The sequence below is a fragment of the Ambystoma mexicanum genome, chromosome 13 (assembly GCF_040938575.1).
Source record: "Ambystoma mexicanum isolate Mex_15411 chromosome 13, UKY_AmexF1_1, whole genome shotgun sequence".
Lineage (NCBI taxonomy): Eukaryota > Metazoa > Chordata > Amphibia > Caudata > Ambystomatidae > Ambystoma > Ambystoma mexicanum.
Genome location: NC_090938.1, coordinates 192,692,998 through 192,714,639, shown reverse-complemented (window position 1 = coordinate 192,714,639; position 21,642 = coordinate 192,692,998). Strand labels below are relative to the sequence as shown.

The 21,642-nt window shown below is 46.2% G+C and overlaps 1 protein-coding gene across 2 annotated transcripts in view; it reads left to right on the top strand.

Annotated features, from left to right (window-relative positions):
* UBE2T (ubiquitin conjugating enzyme E2 T) overlaps positions 1-21,642 on the top strand; it is a 275,752-nt gene that overhangs the window by 23,707 nt on the left and 230,403 nt on the right. For both annotated transcript variants that reach the window (XM_069633600.1, XM_069633601.1), the window contains exon 2: positions 3,637-3,749. In XM_069633600.1, coding sequence (XP_069489701.1) covers positions 3,641-3,749 — 109 coding nt within the window. In that variant the 5' untranslated portion in view covers positions 3,637-3,640. The remainder of the gene's footprint in view (positions 1-3,636; positions 3,750-21,642) is intronic.

Here is a 21,642-nt window from a genome sequence, read left to right as displayed (position 1 = left end):
CTGACCATTCACTTGTCTCTTTTTGTATCCATCAGGCCATGTACATCACACCTTCCTCCAAACCTGCCATCCCAGATGCAGCTAGAAGGTTACAAACCACCAATTAGTGACTTCATTGATATCATACTGAGTCGGACTCTCCCTGTTCTCTCACTTTGATGGAAGCATCATTTGCCACTGCTGCTGACCTGCTTGCTCCTCTTAAAATTGTAAAACAGAAGAACCATCCCTCCGAACCTTGGTTCTCGGAAGCGCTGAAGGCAGGATAATTAAGATGCAGACAAGCGGAGAGGAAATGGCGCATTGACTACTCCCCTGAAGCTAAGCTTGCATTTTGCCATTTTTTATCAGCTTATCACAAAGCAGTTATTGAAGCCAAAAAGGTTTTTCTTCCTCAAGGTGGAATTGGTGTTGAATTGGTATTGAATCAGTCCAAGGTCCTGTTCGAGTTGGTGCAGTCCCTTTCTGCTCCTACTAAAACGGGCCCTCGGGCGCCACCTTCACAGGATTTGTGCTGTTCGCTCTTCTCTTTTTTTCACACAAAGTTCAAGGCCATTCGGAAGAACATTGAGGAGGGGGCCAGCCTGCCAGCTGCAGTCCCCACATCTATGGATCCCTCTCCCCCAAGTGGTATTTGGTCAGACTTTCCTGTGTTCTAGGAGCACGATGTGCTAGCAGCAATTGGCCGCCTTAAATCGACCTCTCCGCTGATGCCACCCCCTGACCCTTCTTAAGGAAATCTCTACTGATTTGATCTCCCTACTTACCACTGATGTGAATACCTCCTTTTTGTGAAGGTTTTATTCCCACGATCCCTCTTTTGAAAAAACCCTCTCTTGATCCCTCTATACTTGCTAATTTCCGGCCTATCTCACTCATCCCGTTCCTCATGAAGCTGCTGGAGGCTCTGGTATCACAGTTGCTCTCTACTTTTTTCGAGACTTCTGGGTTCTTTGATTTTTTCCAGTGTGGTTATGGTCCGGTTAGGGAGACAGAATAAGTCCTAAACTCAGTTATGGATGACTGGGCCCTTCTGGTGGATCAAGGGGGAGTTGGAGCAGTGTTGCTGTTAGATCTGTCTGCCGCATTTGACACAGTTGACTACCCCACCCTGATCTCTCGCCTATCCTCTGCCGGCTTGTCCTGTCAGGTTCTCAAATGGTTCACTGCATTTCTTACTAATCGATCTCAATCTGTCTCTCCGCCCCCTTTTTGTTTCAAAAACCTAGCTGTTTGGATGTGGTGTCCCTCAGGGGTCCGCTCTTTCCCGATACTGTTCAACATCTTTATTTGGCCTCTTCTCCTTATCCACTCTCACTGTTGCGCCTTGATCTTACCTGCCCTGATACTGCCGCCCGGCTTAGTAGCAGTCTGGAAGACCTAGACGCCTGGATGAAAGCTAACTGGCTAAAGCTTAATGGAAATAAAACCGAGGTCCTGGCTGTACAAGTACTCCATTATTATTTTGGACAAGTTATGTTTGTCCGACGTCCCTGGGCCCTTTCCCGCTGCCGTCCCACTCAGTTCAAAATCTGGGGTACAAATTACCTTATCCCTCTCGATGCATGAACTGGTGGCGGCTGTGTGAAAAGCTGTTGATTACTCCAACTCATTGTATCTGGCTCAGCCATGCTTTCTTATAAAGTGCCTCCAACTTTTGCAAAATGCTCCAGCCAGGGCCATTCTTCGTCCCCACCCTATGGGGTGCATATGTCCCCTTTTCTCATAGTGCTTCACTGGCTTCCGGTCGAAAAGCAGATTCTTTTCAAGTCCCTATGTATCGTTCACTGTGCGTTTTTTGGCCTGGGGGCGGAATATCTTCAACTAAAATTCTTACGGTACGCGCCATCCAGCTGTCTTCATTCAGCCAGCCTCTGTAGTGGCAGTTCCTCCTGTTAGACTCTCCCGCATTGGCGGCCGGGCCTTTTCGGTGGTTGCTGCCAAGGCCTGGAATGTTCTTCTTTCTGCCCTGCAGACTACTGTGGACCATATTGTTTTTCACCGCCTGCTGAAGACACATCTGTTCTAACCCTCATGACATGCTTTTGCTGCCAGCGCCATGATGCCTTCTGGTGCACGTGCGCTTAATAAAGACAGATAAAATAACAAACGTAACATAACACAGGACCTGCCAAATTTGTAGGAGAAGATTCCAAGTAGAAAACCCAGAAACAATAAGGTCTGTGAAGATTACCTGTATGGGGGGGGTGGGAGGGAGGGTCTGATACAAGACCGGGTGACGACCATAATCCTCAGGTCTCATTCTAGTACCCAAAAGAAGCCGAGACAAGAATCCTGTAAGTTGAGAAGTCCAGGTTCAAGGGAGAACTTAAAGTTAAAACCGATCACTCGAGAGAAAGGAGTGTCAACATTTGGTGCAGGCTTCAATCTTTCGTAATACCGGATAAGTCAGGAATAAGCTAAGACCTGGAAGTGGGCTAGCCTGTGATGAAGAGCCTTTCACAAGTTTTTTACTGACTAGAAGGACTAATTAAGAGGAGATACAACTGACAGTGCTCTTATAGGCGTAGCTCTTTGACTCTGACATTTAATTTAATTATAATTTACCATAACATTTTTACTCCCCCCCCCCCCCCCCTTGAGTTCGTAATTTGAAGAAATTGTGTGGCCTCACTTACCTGTTTGAATACTAAAACAGCAATTTTGTATTGGAGTATGCCTCAGAGCAATTGAGCAAATGAGTACCTTCAATTCTAGAGTAACAAGGTCAAACATATTTGCTTGTGCGATTGGCATGGGCGTTTCACTCCCTACCAGGCCTCTAGTGTCACTATGTTGTTGTCAATCTTTTTAGCATTCAACCTTTTTTTCTGAGGTGATGGCATGTGAGTGATGTCTGCACTGGTCTATGGCAGATTAAGATAGTGCAAGTCCACAGTGTGATGCTATTCTATTTTAATTCAAAGTTATAACAAAGGGTGTTATTGATCGGAGAGTCCCTGGGTGGCAGTGCATTCTTGGATGTATGCCCCACGTTATCACTGCCTTCTCTGCTGCACGCGGTTAGAGGGTCCATTGCTGACCTATTTAGCTACACAGTTCTTTCAGTCTTGTATCGTTGTCGATAAGTGATGTGCAGTCTTTTGAAGCAGGTAAAAAGCCATAAAAAATGTATATGTTGAGTCTGTATCTTGACGGCTTGATGGTGCATTGACAGTCTGTGTAACCTTTCAAGCACCTAATTGAACTGGCTTCTTTTTGCCAGTCGGGTGGTTTCAACCAACAATGTTTTGCATTCTGCATTTTCTGGCTTAGCTTTTCTCACCCGAAGAAGAAAAGTATGAGCAAAGCTCCACATCAAAAGTAGTGGTGGCTCCATGCTAGGACTATCTGAAGATGTTGTGTATGACCTGGATCACATATAGGCAATAAATGCTTCAAGAGCTGGCTAAGCTCACAGAGGGTACTTAAATAAATCCTCATGCTCAATTGGCTAGAACAAGCTCACCTTCAACAATGGTTTTGTTTATTTTTCTATATTTGAATTGCAAGAAGTCTACAGAAAGGAACTAACAATTGCTTTGACCTAATGTTGCTAGATCTTTGTGTGTTGGGGGCGGGGTATAGGTTGCTTGTTCTTGAGTTGACCGTGAAGTTCATATGTTTCCATTGCAGAATCATGCAGAGGACCTCCAGGATGAAGAGGGAACTGATGCTGCTTACCACAGAACCACCACCAGGCATCACATGCTGGCAGAACGGCGGTCAGCTGGATGATCTGCGCGCACGTACGTACAATTCTGCAGTTAGGGATTTGGCTGGAATTATTGAAAAGCAGGACTTCAGTTGTTAACGGCAGCATGACTATGTTTGGAGTAAACACTACATGTATAGAGAACACGTATAGCAAATCATCAACAAACTTATTTCAGAAGGTGAAGGGCTCTGGAACCTGCATAACAGTTCTAGCCAGTCATTCAGAAACATGACGGCTGTAAATGTGTTATATTTTTCCGTCATTTACACATGCAAGGAAAAAAAAAGCAGCATAGTTCCTGCTTAAAGGTTATGCTACTGAGATTTGAACCACACACTGTTGCCATTTTATTGGTCTCCTTGCCGTGTTCTGTTTCTGAAAGAGATGGGGGAGGGCAGTTTTTCTAAAGTCCACCTAAGTAAGACTTTATAGGGCTATCCCTTGGATAATACAGAAATCCAAATCTTTGTACAGGCCTGTACGACTGAAGTAGTCGTAGCTATGGCAGTGCAGTTAGGCTTACCTCCGGAGGGATAGAGGGCTGTAGCAAGGTACACAACTTGTAGCATACATATGGTCTAAAGAAACACTTCTACATGGATAAATGTAAAAATAATGGTTTAAAATAAACCATTATTTTTTTTATCTACACGAGCAAAGAGAATTCTTTAGAAAGGTAAGTACTATCATAAGTAATAAACACAGTATACAAAACAACACATTACTCCTGGTAAGTAAACCACAGTATAAAAGACTTTTAGAATAGCAGTATGCAATTCAAGGAAAGTAAATCCGTTTTTGTTGTAAACTATGTCACTTATTCTATTTCAGGAATAGAACAGTCCTACTACCAACATTGCAAGTAAGTACCTTAACATAATATGTAACTTATTCTGTTTCAGGAATAATACAGTTACAATCCCAACAATAGCAAGTAATTAATAAGATTTACACCCTAGCCCCACAGGAGCAACATGACTACTTTAGGTACGTTTTTTTTTTCTTGCAGTACCCCAGCAATGAAGATGATGTAGGCAGATACCCTCTTGATGCATCAGCTGCAGGACCTGATCACTAGATTCTTGGTCTTGAGATACAAGAAAGGACACTAGTTGGGATTTCTCTGCAGCATTCAAGTGGGAAGGCTCCCAGCAAAGGATTCTTCTTAGCTTCTCGTGGGTCTGTGGTCAAGACACCAGATGATGAAAAATAGTGCTCTGAGCAATTTGACTCGCTATCTCGGTCCAGCACTCTGTTGCACAGACTTCAAGGAGTAGAATCTTGTCTCTGGAGGTCAGGAAGGAGTTCGCCAAAGTTTCAAATTTGTTCTACAGAAGACTATGCACAACACTTGGTCTTGAGGTCCCTGGGTATTGGCGGTTTGCAGCCAAGGAAGGAAGGTAGGAGCTCGTCATGGGATGGCTCAAAATGCAGATCTTCTTAAGACTGATTGGTCCCGCCAATCCAAGGGAAGCACTCAGCGTCTTCGGGTCTCCTCTGTCGCATGGAAGAAAGGGTCAGCACAAGCAGCGGTTACTCGGCAGGCATCTCCAGTTGATGGAAGTAGCTACATGCATCTTCTCTTCTTCCTCATCGGATTCAGCTGCAGTGGCTAACTTGTCTTCAGCCTCAGAATCCAAGACATTTATCCAGGAACCCAGCCAATCAGTACTCATGCTACATTTACAGTTTGGGGGGTGGCTGTAATTCTAGGTCAGCCAGCCTCCCATTTGAAACTGTGTCCAGGCAGGCATGCCTGAAGACAAAGTACTGAAGTTCCTGACTTCTCTCGTTTCCTGTCTTCAGATACTCTGGAGCCTCAGCAGACTTCACCAAGGATTCCTGCCAAAGACTAAAGTCCAACCAGGACCTTCCCCACCAAGCACGGCAGAGGAAGCACCACAAACACAAGAAATGGGGTAAAAGGAAAACGGCCACCATTTTGGGTCCATGATGACCCTTCTGTGTATTACAGCGGATGTGAACACAGCCTGCAAGTACAAATAACACAAGGTCAGTAAAAGGCACCCACTTCTACCAGCCATTCAGGTGTGCTTGTCACTGTAACAAAAATGTTACAGTAGCAGTGAGAAATGGGATACAGTGTAACCCCTCAGTACTGCGCAAGGTGGGGGTGTGCTGATCTCACAATATGAAATGTAGAGCGGATACAATCATCCCTCTACCCTTGAGATTGTGTGTTCTGACAAGGTATGTATAGGACTGTAACATAAATGTTACAGGAGCAGTGAGAAATGGGATGCATTGTAACCCCTCAGCACTCCACATAAGGTGTGCTGGTCTTCCAATGGGAATTGTAGAAAGGATAAAAAGTATCCCTCTACCCTTGGAAACATTAATTCGCACAAAGAAAATAAGATCAAATAAAAGGGAAGCCAAGGGGGCTCCTCCGCAACACTGCACCAAAAGAGCGGTGTGCTGCAACAGTAAAATGTAGATGCCAAAAGAGCTAAAGGAAAGTATGACTTTAAAATAAAGTATGGAGGGACACAAAAATGACTCCCATGAATGGCATAAAAGAAAGGGTGACGGGGGGGGGGGGGGGGAGGAAGGTTCCCACTCACTCAGGTACATAACAAAAGAATCCACAAGTCAGCAAAAAGTGCTGGTGAGTCTCAGAGGTAAAGTTGATTGGACATAAATATGAAAATCTAACCTAAAACAGGGGTTGGTAAGGGAGAACGCAAGATTGTTTTACATGCTGATGCGTCTAGTAACGAAGTACCTGGGTACTATGTGCAGGGTGTTTTCTACATGGTCTCGGCCAGAATCCTAGTGGCCATTGTGTCCAGAAGGGAGCCTCTTATGCCTATCGTGGTAGAATGTATTGGCTGGGGTAGAGATAATGAAGTTGTTCTAGAGGTGTAGCATTTTGTTAGAAATGTTTATCTGGCATAGTTGGTGTGAAAGGTTGAAGACAGCAATGATTATGATGTTAATGAGCGTAGGTTGGATGTGATTAGCATTGTCCCTCTGTTCAGTCCGGGGGTATAACCTCTGTGTACATATTTCTTTCAAAGAATGAGTAAAAAGATACCAGGGTTCAGTAAGTCAGAGGCAGATGACGAGGAACTAGCAATTGCGCTGTAAAGACATGTTTCTCCCCTTCTATAAGATTTCCTAATCTTACCACATCCCTTTCGTTCCAATCTAGAAACTAAAAGATACCTAAAGGTCGCCAAAAGAAATACCAAAACGAAAGCCTTTAACCTTCTGCTAACCCAAATGTTCCAAGGAGTGTCCTAAATAATAGTTCAAGCCTACTCTTACAGAATCTGCCCCTGGACTATTGTAATGAATAGATATTCTGGAAAGTCTCCCTTGGCTGGTACTCATTCTGGTATTCTTTCCAGTCTTCTTTGCCTTTTCCCAGGACAGGGATCTTTGTGGACCGTGTGGCAATTCTGTCATTCTCAGCTGTTCGCGCAGCAAAATACCAAAATTAAATCTCGGTGTGACTTTACACCTGCACTCCTCTGGTCGTTTGGATACCCCATGTGACAAAGGCACAGTGCCTAGATCACATTCAGCCCACTGCCTGGTAGTAGGAATGACAGGACAAGCCCTGAACTATTCCCAACTCCTCTTAGAGAGCAAATAGTTGGGAACTACCAGTGTTGTATACATACGTCATGTTCTTTTATGTATTGGGATGGGCCAGCAACCATAGGTGGGAGTGGGCAAGTACATAGTTATGTGGATAGTTCAGCTATGATGTTGTATTGTTGACCATGTTAGGAATGGCGATGCATCAGCTTTCCGGGATGGAGGGAGAACCACGCTGGGTCACACTGTTACTGGAGAGAATTTTACGTTTCAAATAAGAACTGTGCCCCAATGCATAGGTTGGAGCTGCTGTAACAATGTTAATTATACGAGCAGAGACAGAACTAGCTGATGCGTGATCTGTGAAACTTAATAACCAGCCCCCAAAAAACAGGGTGTTTAGGACTGCATCTCCCAAGATGCATCAGGTTTGCAAATCCAAAACGGAGGATTCTGAAACTTCTTCATTAAGCAAACAATATGCTATAGGGGAAACCCGAATACATCCAGTGGGACCCCCATAGAACCCTCAAAGAAATCCTAATTTAACCCCTACCCCCGCAGCAGCACTTGTGAACGAAAACTAATTTTGCCCTCCCCTGCAGCTGCAGCATTTAAGGAGACCAATGATTCCGACCAGAACTTACTAGAGGTTTTTCTGTTCCCTTGGGATGCCCTTTCAACACCAGAAACCCACAAAAATAACTTGTGCACAGACAACAGGCTAGGCAGGAGCAGAGCAGCAGGCAGTCATTAACTACTGCACGAGAAAAAAAAGTAATCCGTAATGGCTAGAAACCTTGTAAAGACTTCCGCCCCCTGGCTTTAAATAAGAAGCCAATTAACCATTTGATTCACCCCCGCCAATGGGAGTATGATGAGGGCTTTAACACTAAGGCTAAGATCCATAGACAGTGTCTGTAGGCTGGAAGCTGTGGAGAGAAGTTTGTTGAGAAATATGGAGAGCATCCTTGAGCCCAGAAGAGGGGTGTTCTCTAGTGGGGGGGGAGAAGAGGCCATTGAGCCCCAATAGAGGGGTATTCTTCTGTGAGGGGCAGGGGGATAACCCCAGAAAAGGGATGCACTTCTGTGAGGTGGAGGAGAGCACCCGGATTTCAGAAGCTATGATGGGGCGGGAGGGTGCTCTAGAGAGGGGGGAGGAGAGACCCTTGAGACCAGAAATATACACCGAACACAAGAGAATGGTGGGGCGAAAATTATCAAGATGAGTGACTTTGATTTGATGTGTAACTGAAGAAGAGAGGCCCTTAAACTGTCGAGGAGGAGTTCTTCACTGAGTGCTGTGAGCCCAGAAGAGGGGTATGCGACAGTGAGGAGACTAAGATGTGTAGCTGGCGGGCAAGGGGTGCTTCTTGGCCTGGAGGAGGAGAGGAGGAGAGTAGGAGAGTACGTAACAGACTCTTGTGACATTTTGCATAGGGAGGAATCCCTAAAATCCTGAGGCGGAGAGGCCTTGTGGTCCCCAGAAGAAAAGATTAGAACTGAGCTCTAGAAATCACTGAGACCATCCTGTCTGGTGGACGCCTTTTCATTTGCCGTCGTTTGTATATAATCCTGCTTTGAAGGTTGACGTTTCCCAAGATCCTTTGTTACAGCAATCCTGACCCAATTTCCATGCAATAAATAGTTTTATGTTTTACTTTTGCTTACTCAAACGCAGTGACCCTTTTTTCTTTGTTCCAGTAATTCCCTTGGACTCAGAAAAGATGTATCTTAATCACATTTCTAAATGCGCTTTGCAATTTGAGTCGCCCTATGCACTTAACGGGCATAATCTTGAGCAGATACCATTTAGTTTTTACTTTACAAAATAAAGAGTTTTTTAGGTCTGTGCAATAGGTGGCATTTTTACTGTTATACATAGCTAATAAAGAAAGACTTACTGTGAACCAGTACTCTACCGACCTTTGCTATGTAGAGATTTATCTTCCATGCTGCATAACTAGCAACCAGTTTCTATTCCACCAGATGAGTTAAACGAGAATAAACCCAGTTATGTTGAGAACAGCAGACATCTAAAACCCCCTGTGACCCAAACGTGAGCCCATCACTCTGGGCAGTGTTACTGCTGCTACTTGTGTGTGTAGTGCCCTGAGTTGAATTGGTTTTAGGGTGGCGGGGTGGGGGGGGGGGCTTCACACATGAGAATTTTAACCTATTGTCTTAGATACATGACCTGCTGGTAAGAAGGGACCCTGCTTCTGGTCTACCATGTAGAGTGGTTGGTGCTGTAGGGCATATGGTTTTACAGGTGGAAAGATCTTGAAAATGCACTCAACAGACATTCAGATGCTTCTAAAAAAGAAGAAAAAACTCACTCGACCCAGATAACCTAGCAAACTAACCACCCCAAAAACCCATCTTGGATTTTTGGTGTGTTCCCATGAGTGAGTGGGAACCTTTATCCACACTCACTCATTCTTTTACCCTATCTTTGGGCTCATTTTTGTATTCCTTTTTTATACCTTTTTTTTTTTTTTTTTTTTGGAGTCCTGCTTTCCTCCGTGTTTTGTGGCATCTGTTTTTGACTTGTGCAGCACACCGCACTCTCTGCAGTATTCCTTTTTAATTTTTTTCTTATTTTCCCTATGGGAACGCATGTTCCCAAGCAAGGGCAGGGGGATATTTAGTGTTTGTTTGTTTATTCATTTATATGGCGCACCGGACCAAAAGGTATGAGGGCGCAGGCGTTACAAGGATATTCTCTGCTTAGTTACAGTGCTGTACATTAGTTTACAGTGTGTACATGGGTTAATACAGTTGCGAAGGAAGGAAGCAGTGAAGTACAATTACAATTTATACATATTTACAACAGAGATATCAGTTATTGGTCTTTGTTCTTTAACCACTGGATGTAATTACGTCTAAAGTGGTGGTACGTTTGCGGTGCTCTTACGGAAGGTGGTAAGGAATTCCAATGTTGGGCTGCTTTCACCTGGAAGTTGTTGCCACCCTTTTTCGTTCATTTGAATCTAGGAACGGAGAGCAGGTTTGCATTGCTATTTCTAGTGTGTCTATTGGCCGTGTATCTAGTTATTCTGTCGGCTAGGTAACGGGGGGGCTGCATTGTTGAGGCATTTGTGAGTAAGGGAGGCTACCTTGAGCAGCATTTTGTCAGTGGTAGTGAGTCAATTGTGTGTTCTCCTAATATTAGAGATGTGTTCTCTCTTAGGGAAGCTGAGCGCTGTTCTGAGAGCATTATTTTGTAGGATCTGGATTTTATTGATAACCTGTTTATTAGCACCTACATAGAGGGAGTTGCAATAATCTAGTTTAGATAGTACAAGAGCTCTGGCTAGAGTAATGCAGCTCTGGTTGGATAGGAAGGGTTTGGCTGATCTTATAAGCTTGCATGTATAAGCTGTGGTGGAGGCCATAGAGCTGACCTGTTTATGGAAGGAGAGGGTAGAGTCGAGGTAAATACCAAGGGTTTTCACTTCCTTGGCTACCTTGATAGAGTTGCCATCTATGGTGAAACTGGTGTAGTTATGGTCCAATTTATTTAGGTTCGTGGTGGATCCCAGGATGATGAGTTCAGTCTTGTCATCATTCAGGCATAGACTATGGGAAGCCATCCATGCCTGGATGATGAGGTACACCTCGTTCACCAAGGCCAAATCCGTGTTGTAATCTCCCGTCAGCGGGATGAGGATCTGGGTATCATCGGCATAGTTAGTGTAGGTGATACCCAGACCGTCGATCGTCAAACAGGGGCTTAGTGAACACGTTGTACAGTGTGGGGGAGACGCATGACCCTTGAGGGACCCCACATGTGATGGGGATGGGATCAGAAGAAGCTGAAGTGGAAAAGACATGCATGGATCTGTTACTCAGGGATGACTTAATCCAGCCAATGGCTTCTTGGGAGAAGTGGGCAGCCGAATCTAACTGGTTGCATAGGATTTTGTGATCAACAAGATCGAATGCTGCCGAAAGGTCTATAAAAAGCAGTAAGGCAGTTTTCCCATTATCTCTGAGTGCCAATTTGGGCCTTGAGATCAATGAGAGCAGTTTCTGTCCCGTGTTGGGGTCTAAAGCCTTATTACCGGATACCTAGGAGATGATTTTGTTCGAGGTATTTTTGTATTTTTTTTTTTTTAAATATATTTTTATTTTTAGTAAACCAAACAACAATACAACAGAACATAAATAAATCACACCAAACAACAACAAAAATGCAATCCCCAACCCTCCCCCCTATGAGCCTGTGTGGTGTCCGCCATCGGTGTCCGCTCCGTGCGGTGGGGCCTCATCGCCCTCAGATCCAGCCGAGGCCGACCCTGTCCCAAACAGCTCGGCTATCAATGACTTCCATGCCGTGAGGGAGCCCGTTTCTTCCTCCTCCCCTGCCATACTGGCATCCCGCCACGCCGCTGTCTCAGCATCTGCCCATTTTTGGAGATCTCGCCACCAGACTTCAACTAGTGGCTTATGACATTCCTTCCACCCCATGGCAATCCTACGTTTGGCAAGCACATAAACCAGATCTTTAAGTTTCTCAACGTGTCGGAGCTTACACGCTCTGGGATACCCCCCCAGCAGACAGGCCCAGGCTGAATCCACTTCGAGTGTAATACCCCTTCCCGCCAGCCTCTGCGCCACTTCACCCCAATAACTTGCGATCCCTGGGCACGCCCAGAACATGTGTATCATGTCCGCATTCTCTTCGTTACACTTGGGGCACGCCTGGCGCCCAGCATCCCGAAATCTGGATATTCTCAGGGGGGTCATATATGCCCTGTGCGTAATATAGAGCTGTATCTGCTTAAACCTGGCGTTCCTCGATACCATTTTGTGTTCCCAGGCCTATCTGACTTTTGCTGCTCCCACCAAAAGGGATATGACACTTCCCTGATTGAATTACCTGGGCTCTGCAGGAAATTGAACAAAGCCCTGTCCTGACTCAGGCAAATGTTTTATTATGGGGGCCGTAAAAAGTGGCTTCCTCCTGGAAGTAAAGGGGAGGAGCACTGCCTGTGAGAGCAAGCTGGCTTGGCAGAAGTGGAAAAACCAGAAATTCAACCTTGTGCTGGGGGGAAACCACACCCCTGTAGCCAGAATATGGTTTTAGAAAAAGATGAATAACTCATAGAGCGGACTTGTGAAAATTATTTAAATGATACCATAATTCTTGTGATTTTTCTGCCCACATTTTAAGAGGTTTTTAGAACCGGTGGCATGATCTGGGGGCAAACTAGCAGTTAAGAGGGTATTACTTAAAATGTATGCATGTTAAAAATCTGACACTTCATCAAGTAATGTCCATACTCCTTGCGCACATGTGTATAAATTTGGGGTAATGTCTGATATTGGTAACCTGATTAAAAAGTGAAATATGTTGCCATTTCTGAATGCAAGCTCCCAGGAAGAGCAGATTTGGACAGGGTATACCTCCTGTGATATGTGATGGGTGCATGTAATTTTAAACAAATGTGTACCTGTGCAAATATGTCTTTTGGATCAAATATAGATTGTGTGTAAAGTTGACAGGGGTGGGTTCTCTGTACCATAAACGGACCTCATCATGATGACACTTCATTTCATTCCCCCAATCAAGGGGAAGAGGAGGAAGTGGCCAATGACAAGTGGAGAGGGGTAGAGCCTAGTGATGCTGCACACACACCCATTTTCAAAACACATAAAAGCAGACGGACAGGACAGATAGGACTTTAAAATCCATTTGCTGCGGGACGCTCTGCCGGGAAGATCCATACTTTACCACCATCAATCTCTAGAGAAAGCTGTGCAGAAAGATCCAGACTTCAAATCCATCAATCTCCAGAATCCAGAGAGAGAGAGAGCTGACCTAGATCACTGTGAAGTGCAGAGACCAGACCAGAGTCCAGTCTAAAACCTGACCAGATCCGTGGTGAGGCCCATTCTAATTCAAGAATATAGTGTGAGTACCTAGCAAGACTGTGCAGAACCAATCTCTTAGTTAAAATAATATAATTCAATCTATTTTAATCTAAGTAGAACTGCCTCCTAACTGTCACCTGTCATTTGCAAAACTGTCACCTGTCATTTTCTAGTTGCTAGCTGTCACTTGTCTTTTTGAACTTTAAAATTTCAAATCTGAAAAACGACCTTTACCATATCGCTCATATCTCCGTGACCGTTTGTCCTAGAGACTTGCAGTAACTTTCATCGGGAAGCTGAGATCCTAGGCTGTCCTAGGACCCCAAAACGATAGTGCTATTCCTTGTAGTTCCTCTGTAATCGCGGAAAACGCACTCGCGAATTTTACCGCGATTTGAAAATTCCTCCACGTGTGAAAACAGCAGCTTCTTGCTAGAACTGTTAGAAGGTTGTTTGCAACCTGCCAATCATTCCTAGATCCTTGCTAAAGTGAGCCTGAACCCATCCCAAGTATATTCCAATCACCCTGAACCTCTAGAGGGAATTAAAAGCATTGTAGCATATTTTTCACTTCATTGCCAGCACATGTAAAAGCATTTTGGGCCTGTGTTCCAACTTCTGTGGTCTAAGCTTGCTGGGGTGAACTGAATTACATTTGATTGCATTTCTGAGAACTGTGTGCTTTTCTTCCATTTCCTTGCATTGCATAAAAGGGGGCAGGGGATTGCCAGAGAAAAGTGATTACATTGTTTTGTTGAAATCATATTGAGTATTTTCTGTATTGCATTTTTCATTCAACATTACATCCATCTGAATTTATATAAAGTATTCTCTACCACCTTATTCTTCTGTTCCTATTCCTAAGTGTGCCAGTGCCAGACTATCCATTATTGATTACTGCTCAGATTGAGTGTGATATTCAATTATTAATTTATTATAAAGCGTGATATATATATATATTGTTTAAATTATCAAATAAACCTTTAAACGTGCAAAACAGAACTACTTCTTGGCTCAGTGGGGTCAGGAGGATTCCAAGAGAGGGGTGTTATATAGGGGTAGTCATCCAGAACGCATGAACTGGACATAAAGATATATTAATAAGGGTTTCCATTCAGTATCCCAGACTAGGCATTGACTTAGCTGTAGTGTTGAATTGAATCCCCTTACAAATTGGGGGCTCGTCCGGGACGTTTTGGGTTAGATCTACCATTTGTGCAGATTAATACAGCGTGCTAGCTGACCAGATACACACATCCGGTCAGATCACCACGCTGTGTTAAGCTGTAAAGCACTCCTCAAAGGAACGCTCTAAGGAAAAGGTCTGTGTTGCAAAAATAAAATACAAACTTCTGTAAGTCAGGAAGGAACTCAAATTCCAGAATGACGACCTTAGTAGACATGAAAATAGCCAGAGAGCACTTCTTACGTAAGTTATTTGTGAGAGGTGAGTGGACTCATCAGGACCAGACGGTCTGGTTGCAGGCCATCACGCAACAGGTCACAGAAACAGGGTCAGATATATGGAGAGATCAGGGTCCCTTACATGTGGCCCTGAGTGAACTATACATGGCTCCTAAAGCTAAGGATGAACAAGACAAGATGGTTAGGATAGCGGCATACCTGTACCTATATATGGGAGACATGCAGGATAAATGTACTGAAAGCCAAGATCTGGCGAATAAGCGACAGATGGCGTTAGAGAAGGTCCAATCTGACCTGGTCTCTTCTGAGCAGAGGCTGCAGTGGAGCCAGGAGTCAGAAAATGAGAGTAGACAGCACACCATTAAAATAAAGAGGGATATGGACATCCTGCAACAGGAAAAGGCTGACCACGATACCAGATTTCTGGCCTTGCAGAAGGAGTACCAAGAAGGTTTGGACTCCCTACTGCAGAGCCAGAAAAAGCTGGAGCAACAGTTAGACTTCAATAGGGCATGTGCTGAGCAGGTAGTCACCCTGCAAAGCCACCTAGATAGGGAGAAGGCAGAGAGCAATAAACTGATTTTGAAAGATCTGGATACCCAGGCAGAATTTGACCAGGAGCGCCAGAAAGCTGGTGCCTTCCGAAGGCAAAGGGACGACCTGGCGGCACAGATGCAGGCTCTTAGTCAGGAAAGGGATACCTTAGGCCAGGAAGTCTGCCACTTAAAAAGGAAAATGGAAGAAAATCACCTGGCCCTCCAGGGACTGGGTGACCTCCAAAAAGAACACCATAACTTGTTAGAGCACACCAGGAAGGTGGAGGATGCTCTGGCAAGAAAGGAGCAGGCCAATAGGGACACAGCTCAGGAGGTAACCCTCCTGCAGCAAAGACTGGCCCAGTGCTCCAGGACCAATCAGGAAACGCAGAGAGAGAATGAGGCTCTCTGCCAGCACAATGATAGGCTCCAACAACAGGTAGCGATGCAGGAGAGACTGAGAGTCTAGTAAGGCCTTAACTGAGGAACTGAAGGCGCAGGCTCTTGCATTGCAACAGGGAGCAGGGGCGGATAGAGATGAGGTTCGCTGGGAAAGAGAAACTCCTGAGCATAACCCCAGGAGCCCTAGTACCAGAGGCCTTTATTTCTCTCAGTCCCTGGACTCTGCCACCCCCATGTCCCCTGGCGCACATGAGCACAGGGCCTTAGGGATGGCAGATTACTATCCAGCCAGAAGCATGGGGCTCATAGGCCAGTACCACCCAGGAATGGAGGGGCGGGCATCCGGGTATGGGCACCCAAGCACAGTGCAATTTAGTGGGGAACCCCAGGAGAGTAGGCCCATTAAGGGCATCCTGAAAACCTCTGCCCAGTTAGGTCAGTGGGGGGGGTACCCATCAAATCCTGGCAGCAAAGAGGAATCTGAAGACTCCTCTGAACGGTACAGGACACAGGAGACCAGGTCCCCACATTCTGCCAGCCACTCCCAGGCTCGCAGAATCCGGGAAAACCTGGAAGAGCAGACAGGAACCTCTAGGAGCAGTGCCTCTGAGTCAGAGGATGAATGGACCAGGGTTACCCGAACCAAAAAGGCCAATAAGGCAAAAAGGGCCTTGATTAAGGACCCATTGAAACAGATTAAGGCAATCGGGAGTGTCATCACGCCTTATCATAAGAACGCCAAGTACTCTGTTTGGGAACACTTGGAGCTCTATGAGCAAATGATGGAGACTTTTCATTTGAAGGACAGACAAAGCTGTATCCAATATGTAAAGTGGACATTCTCCCCAGAGTACTCCAGTTTCTTTGCAGGGCTGGAGGACCAAAATCATTCCAGGTGGTCCACCTATAGGGCGGCCATATTAAAACATTTTTCTGTTCACAGAAATCCCCAAGAGGCTCGCAAGGCAGCCTACAATTTGCAGTGTGGGGAGGATCAGGCCCCACAAGAGTTTGTGCAAGAACTGAAACGTGCTTTTGCACAGACCACAAGAAGGGTGCGCACGGATAGCAGAGAATTTATTAATACGTTTTTCCATGCCTTGCCCAAATATATAATGACCCAGCTCGTGAGAGATTTTCATGAGAAAAGATCTTTAGACTGGGTCATTGAACAGGCTACCCGGATCTATGAGGTGCAGAAGCCCATAGAAAATAAAAGCAATACCCAGAAAAATCCCAAAACCAACAGCACCCCTGCTGCTGCCAAGGTGGCAGAGGTAAAGGTCACCCCCATTTTGGATTTGGAGATGGGGGGGCCTAAAAACCTACCTGCACCTAATAATGCTAGGCCCAGAAGATCCTCGGGCCAGTCACAGACAGGGAGCCAAGGAGGCAGCCCCACAAATGGGGTCCCTCGCTCTTCTGATTATGTAAGTCCCCGTTACAAGGGAAACAGACCCATCCTGGGTTATGTGTGGACTCCCCCAGCCCAAGGGGGGGGATCCAGCCAAGCACCTAACCCAGAGAACTTCCCTCCCAACTTCTCACAGGCGGGCAGAAACTCACCAAACCCTGGGCAGAACTTCTTCCCCAGGTATCCACCCAACTTCCAACCCCAAAATCATCCATCCTTCTTTCCCCAATTCCCTGAGCCCAGACAACCTAATCCGGGAGAGGGGAGGCCAAGGGTGGAGGGGTATCCAAATCTTCCCAACCAGGGGTACTACCAAAGAAGGGATAGCTACCCTTCCCGGGATCAGCCCAGGGGAGAAAACAGGGCCCCGTATCAGCCTGAGCGGGTTTCCCAGTTAGAGCGCCAGGTTCAAAACATGGCGCTGGATCTGGGTCACATACTGAGGGCTCAGCAGAACCCTCAGATCGGCATGCCGGCGCAGAACGCACCCAACTCTGGACCTGGTGCTCCAGAACAATGACGGGGGCAGCACCCTGATAGCTCACCGGTTCCCAGGGAGGAGGCACAAAGGGAAGGGGGGTGTAAAGCCTTGGAGGAAGCTTCCTTCCTCACTTGTAAACCGCCCCTGGAAACCCAGGAACCGGAAACAAAATCTCTTGCCCCTGAAAGTCTGCCTCCTAAGGAGCAGAGGGGGGGTAGGAGAAACAAAAGACCCAAACAGACTCAGTTTGAGGAGGAGGTACAGATCTTCCAATTTGAGGGAGAGGGATCCTCGGAGGATCCTGGGAAAAGGATCTTCTCCTTCAGAGAGGGGGGAACTCCTCCCAAAGAAAAATGGGTCCCTAGGGATGCAAATCCAGACTGGGGAGATGTGGAGACTGAGCTACCGCCGCCCACCATCTCATCCCAGAACCAACCGCAAGAAAATCCCCTGGTTCAAACCCATCCTGATGACTGCCTCCAAAAAGAGTGGGGCGGCCCAGAACCGGAGCCAGGGGAACCCACAATGGCTCTGATCTCCAGTTGCCAACTTTTTCTTTCAGATTCCCAAGGCTCTCCACAGAATTCTGCCCAAATCTCTTCGCGAGCGATGTCCAAAACCAGAAAGTTAGCCCACCAGTTGTCCAAAAATGTGCATTATCTGTGCCCCCTTGAGGAGAAGGAGGGAAGATATTATGCCCCGGTACAAGTACAAGGGCAGGGTACAATTTTAGCGCTGGTGGACATGGGATCTCAAGCTACCCTTCTGTCCAGAAGGGCCTTTGATGAACTGAATGCAGGAAGGGGAGGGAATTACCAAATTCCTCTCACCTCACTTCCTGGACAACTGCAGAACTTTGACGGGAAGGAAATTCCCGTTGAGGGGACGGCAGACTTGGACATTAAAATTGGGCAACACAAGTTGAAACACCCAGTCATAGTTGTGACTCCAGAGGGCACCCCTTGTTTACTAGGGAATGACCTCCTGAGAAGGTTGTCACCCCTAATAGATTGCGTAAACAAGGTCCTCTGGACCCAGACTAGCCGACCAATAAAATTAAAACAGAGTGTCAACCATGTTAGTTTAAACGGCACCTGCCACATGGTTGAACAAAAATCTGACCAAGTAGAATTTCACTTCCAGAATAGCCAAATTCCAGACGTGACAGTAATAGCAGTAGGACAACAGACTGGTGATGGAGGGTCCTCTCTATTTCTGAAAATCAACCTTCCTTCCAGTCTAAAGTGGTACTCCACGCTGGAAGGAAACACTCTGAGATTCTATACTAATCCACAATCAGAAACTCCCACTCCTATAGTCCAGAAAGATGTGAAATCAGCTCAGAGCCTGGCTGATAATCAGCAAATTGGAGAGCAGTTGTTCATCCCTATCCAATTAAATGATGGGAAGGACTCTGTTCTCGATCGAGTGTGTGTGAACAACGGTAAGAGCTTCATCAGCGAAGCCATGTTCCGCCAACTCCCAAAAGATCCAGCCATTCCCACATTGAAACTGATAGACAAATGGGGAATGGACCTGGAAGCACCCAATTCCAAACATCTCCTGCCAAGCAGGTGTATGCTCAAAATCTCTATTGGCAACAAGAGCATAGTCCATAATTGTTGGGTCGTGCGAGACGCCCCTGCCGCCTTTTACTTAGGCATTGACATTCTCAATCGCTTTGCCATTAGTTTGGACCTAATAAACTTCAAAGCTTGGTCCCGATTAGCGGATAATCCCATGGGCTTTGATGATCCAGAAAAAGCACTTAGGTCAGCTCAATTGCTACCTTATGCAGTTGAAATTCAGATCAAAGAGGAAGTCACCATCCCAGAAAGGACCCGACAATTCTCCCTGGAAGTGAAAGTTAAAAGAGGACAATATTTGCAAAACCCTGATGCTTACATACATCTAAACGCTTCTCTCCAACAGCAAGGGTTGGGGGTAAACCCAACACCATTAGTCAACATAGAACATGACACCATTCTAATAGAGGTGGATAACAGCGACTTAAAGTGTATTACTCTAGCCGCAGGCACCATTATTGGAATGGCGGTTGATGACCAACATTTTTCCATAGATTTAGGTAATGAACTGTTAGGGCCAATCCCCAAGGACTGCTTTGACAGTGACAGTGATGACAATACAACACCAGACAGGATTTTTACCCGGCATGGGGGGGAACTTCCTGGTGTACACTTCTTGCCCTTATGGTAAGGAAGATGTGACTTGTGACTTCAGGAGGGATGAGGTGATTTTCCAGGTCCATGAGGGCTGCCTTTCCCACCTGAAGCCTCCAGTCCAAATCAGCACTCTGACTAGGGACTTCTCCACCCAGCTGGAGGAGGCCGCAGGGATAGCCAAACCAGAAGTCTTTCCAGGCTTCAGGCAGATGGTGGAAGAGAGAGTCAACCTAGCTGATGCCTGTGTGACTCTGGAACAAAAGCAAAAGTTGAAACAAGTTTTCTTGGATTTCCAAGATCTCTTTGCGGTAGACTCATATGACTGTGGTCGCACTGACATCCACACAACAACAATCCCCACGGACCCTGGCATGACTCCTGTGTTTGTGAAGCAATATCGTTTGCCTCTCGCATCCATGGAGTCCCTTACTGAAATAATTAAGAACCTTGAGTCCCGGGGAATAATCCGTCCAGTTCACAGCACCTTCAATAATCCGGTGCTGGGAATATTGAAGCCAAACGGCCAGTGGAGACTCTGCGCCGACCTCAGGGAGCTCAACAAACGGATCCATACTTCCCGATGGCCTCTGCCCTACATTGACCAAGGGCTGGCCCAGATCCAGGGGTCACAGGTATTCACTGCAATAGACCTGACCAATGGATACTGGACCGTGCCTGTCAGCAGGGAGGACCAATACAAACTGGCTTTTACCTTTGGGGGCTAGCAGTACACATGGACCCGGACTCCCTTCGGATACCTTAACTCTGGTAATGAGTTCAACATTTTCCTACATAAGGCCATGCCCGACCTGGGTGCGAGGGGTAACCTGGCTTATGTAGATGATGTCCTCATCAAAAGTTCAACTGTTGAGGAACACATAGCGGAGATCCGTTATGTTCTGACCCAGTTGAGGGCCGCCGGAGCAAAACTTTCCTTTCAGAAAGCACAGTGGTGTAGAACCCGTGTTAATTTCTTGGGGCATGAGATTACTCCTCAGGGTCTCTGTCCCCAGGAAAAGAAAGTGGAAGCACTTCAGAAACTGAAAGACCCCACAACTCTGCGGGAACTAAGGAGCCTCCTTGGACTGACTAATTACAGCAGAAAGTTCATTGAGGGCTACGCAGAGATCACCAGACCCCTGATTCATCTCCTGAAGGGGGGGGTCAAGTGGGAATGGGGTCCAGAACAAGCCGAGGCAGTAAAACAACTCAAAAGAAGCCTCTCACAAGCGCCTTGCCTAGCTTACCCTGTCAGAAACAAGGAGTTCTTCCTGGAGACGGGGTTCTCTAATACGTGCTTGACGGCAGTATTATACCAAAAGCATGACAAGGTCAATAAAGTAATCTCCTATGCGAGCAAAACTTTATCCTCTGTGGAGGAAAAATTCAACGATTGTGAGAAGGCACTCCTGGCAACGGTGTGGGCATTGAAGAATTACCGCCTGTTTATCCAGGGGGAACACATCATAGTGGAGACTCCACACCAGCCTCTGCAATATCTCCAAAGTGACAGAATCCGGGCCGGAAATGTGAGTAATTCCCGAATTACTTCCTGGATTCTGTCAATGCAAGGCTTTCCTGTGGAGGTCAGATATGGCCAACACAAGAAGAGTCCCCTCGCGCAAGGTCTGGCTGACTTGCATGATTGTGCCAGAGAAAACTGTCTCGAGGACGAAAGTCTAAAAATCAAGGACAACATGGAGGCATACCTTAATTCCCCCCACAAAGTCTTTGAAGAAGACAAGTGTGAGGGAATGCCCACTGTCTATGTGGATGGATGCTCTTACCATGTTGACAACAATGGGGAGAAAGAACTGGTGGCTGGCGTAGGGAATGCATGGGTGAATGAGTCCCCAGAACCCTCCGCTGGATACAAAATTGGTCCCCGAAGTAGTCAGGTGGCAGAATTGATGGCTGTGCATCAGGCCATCCTCACTGCTGTCCAGCATCAACTCCACGAACTGGTCATAATCACAGATTCGGATTATGTACGGAACGGGTTCGTGGAGCACCTGGTTAATTGGAAAACCAGAGGC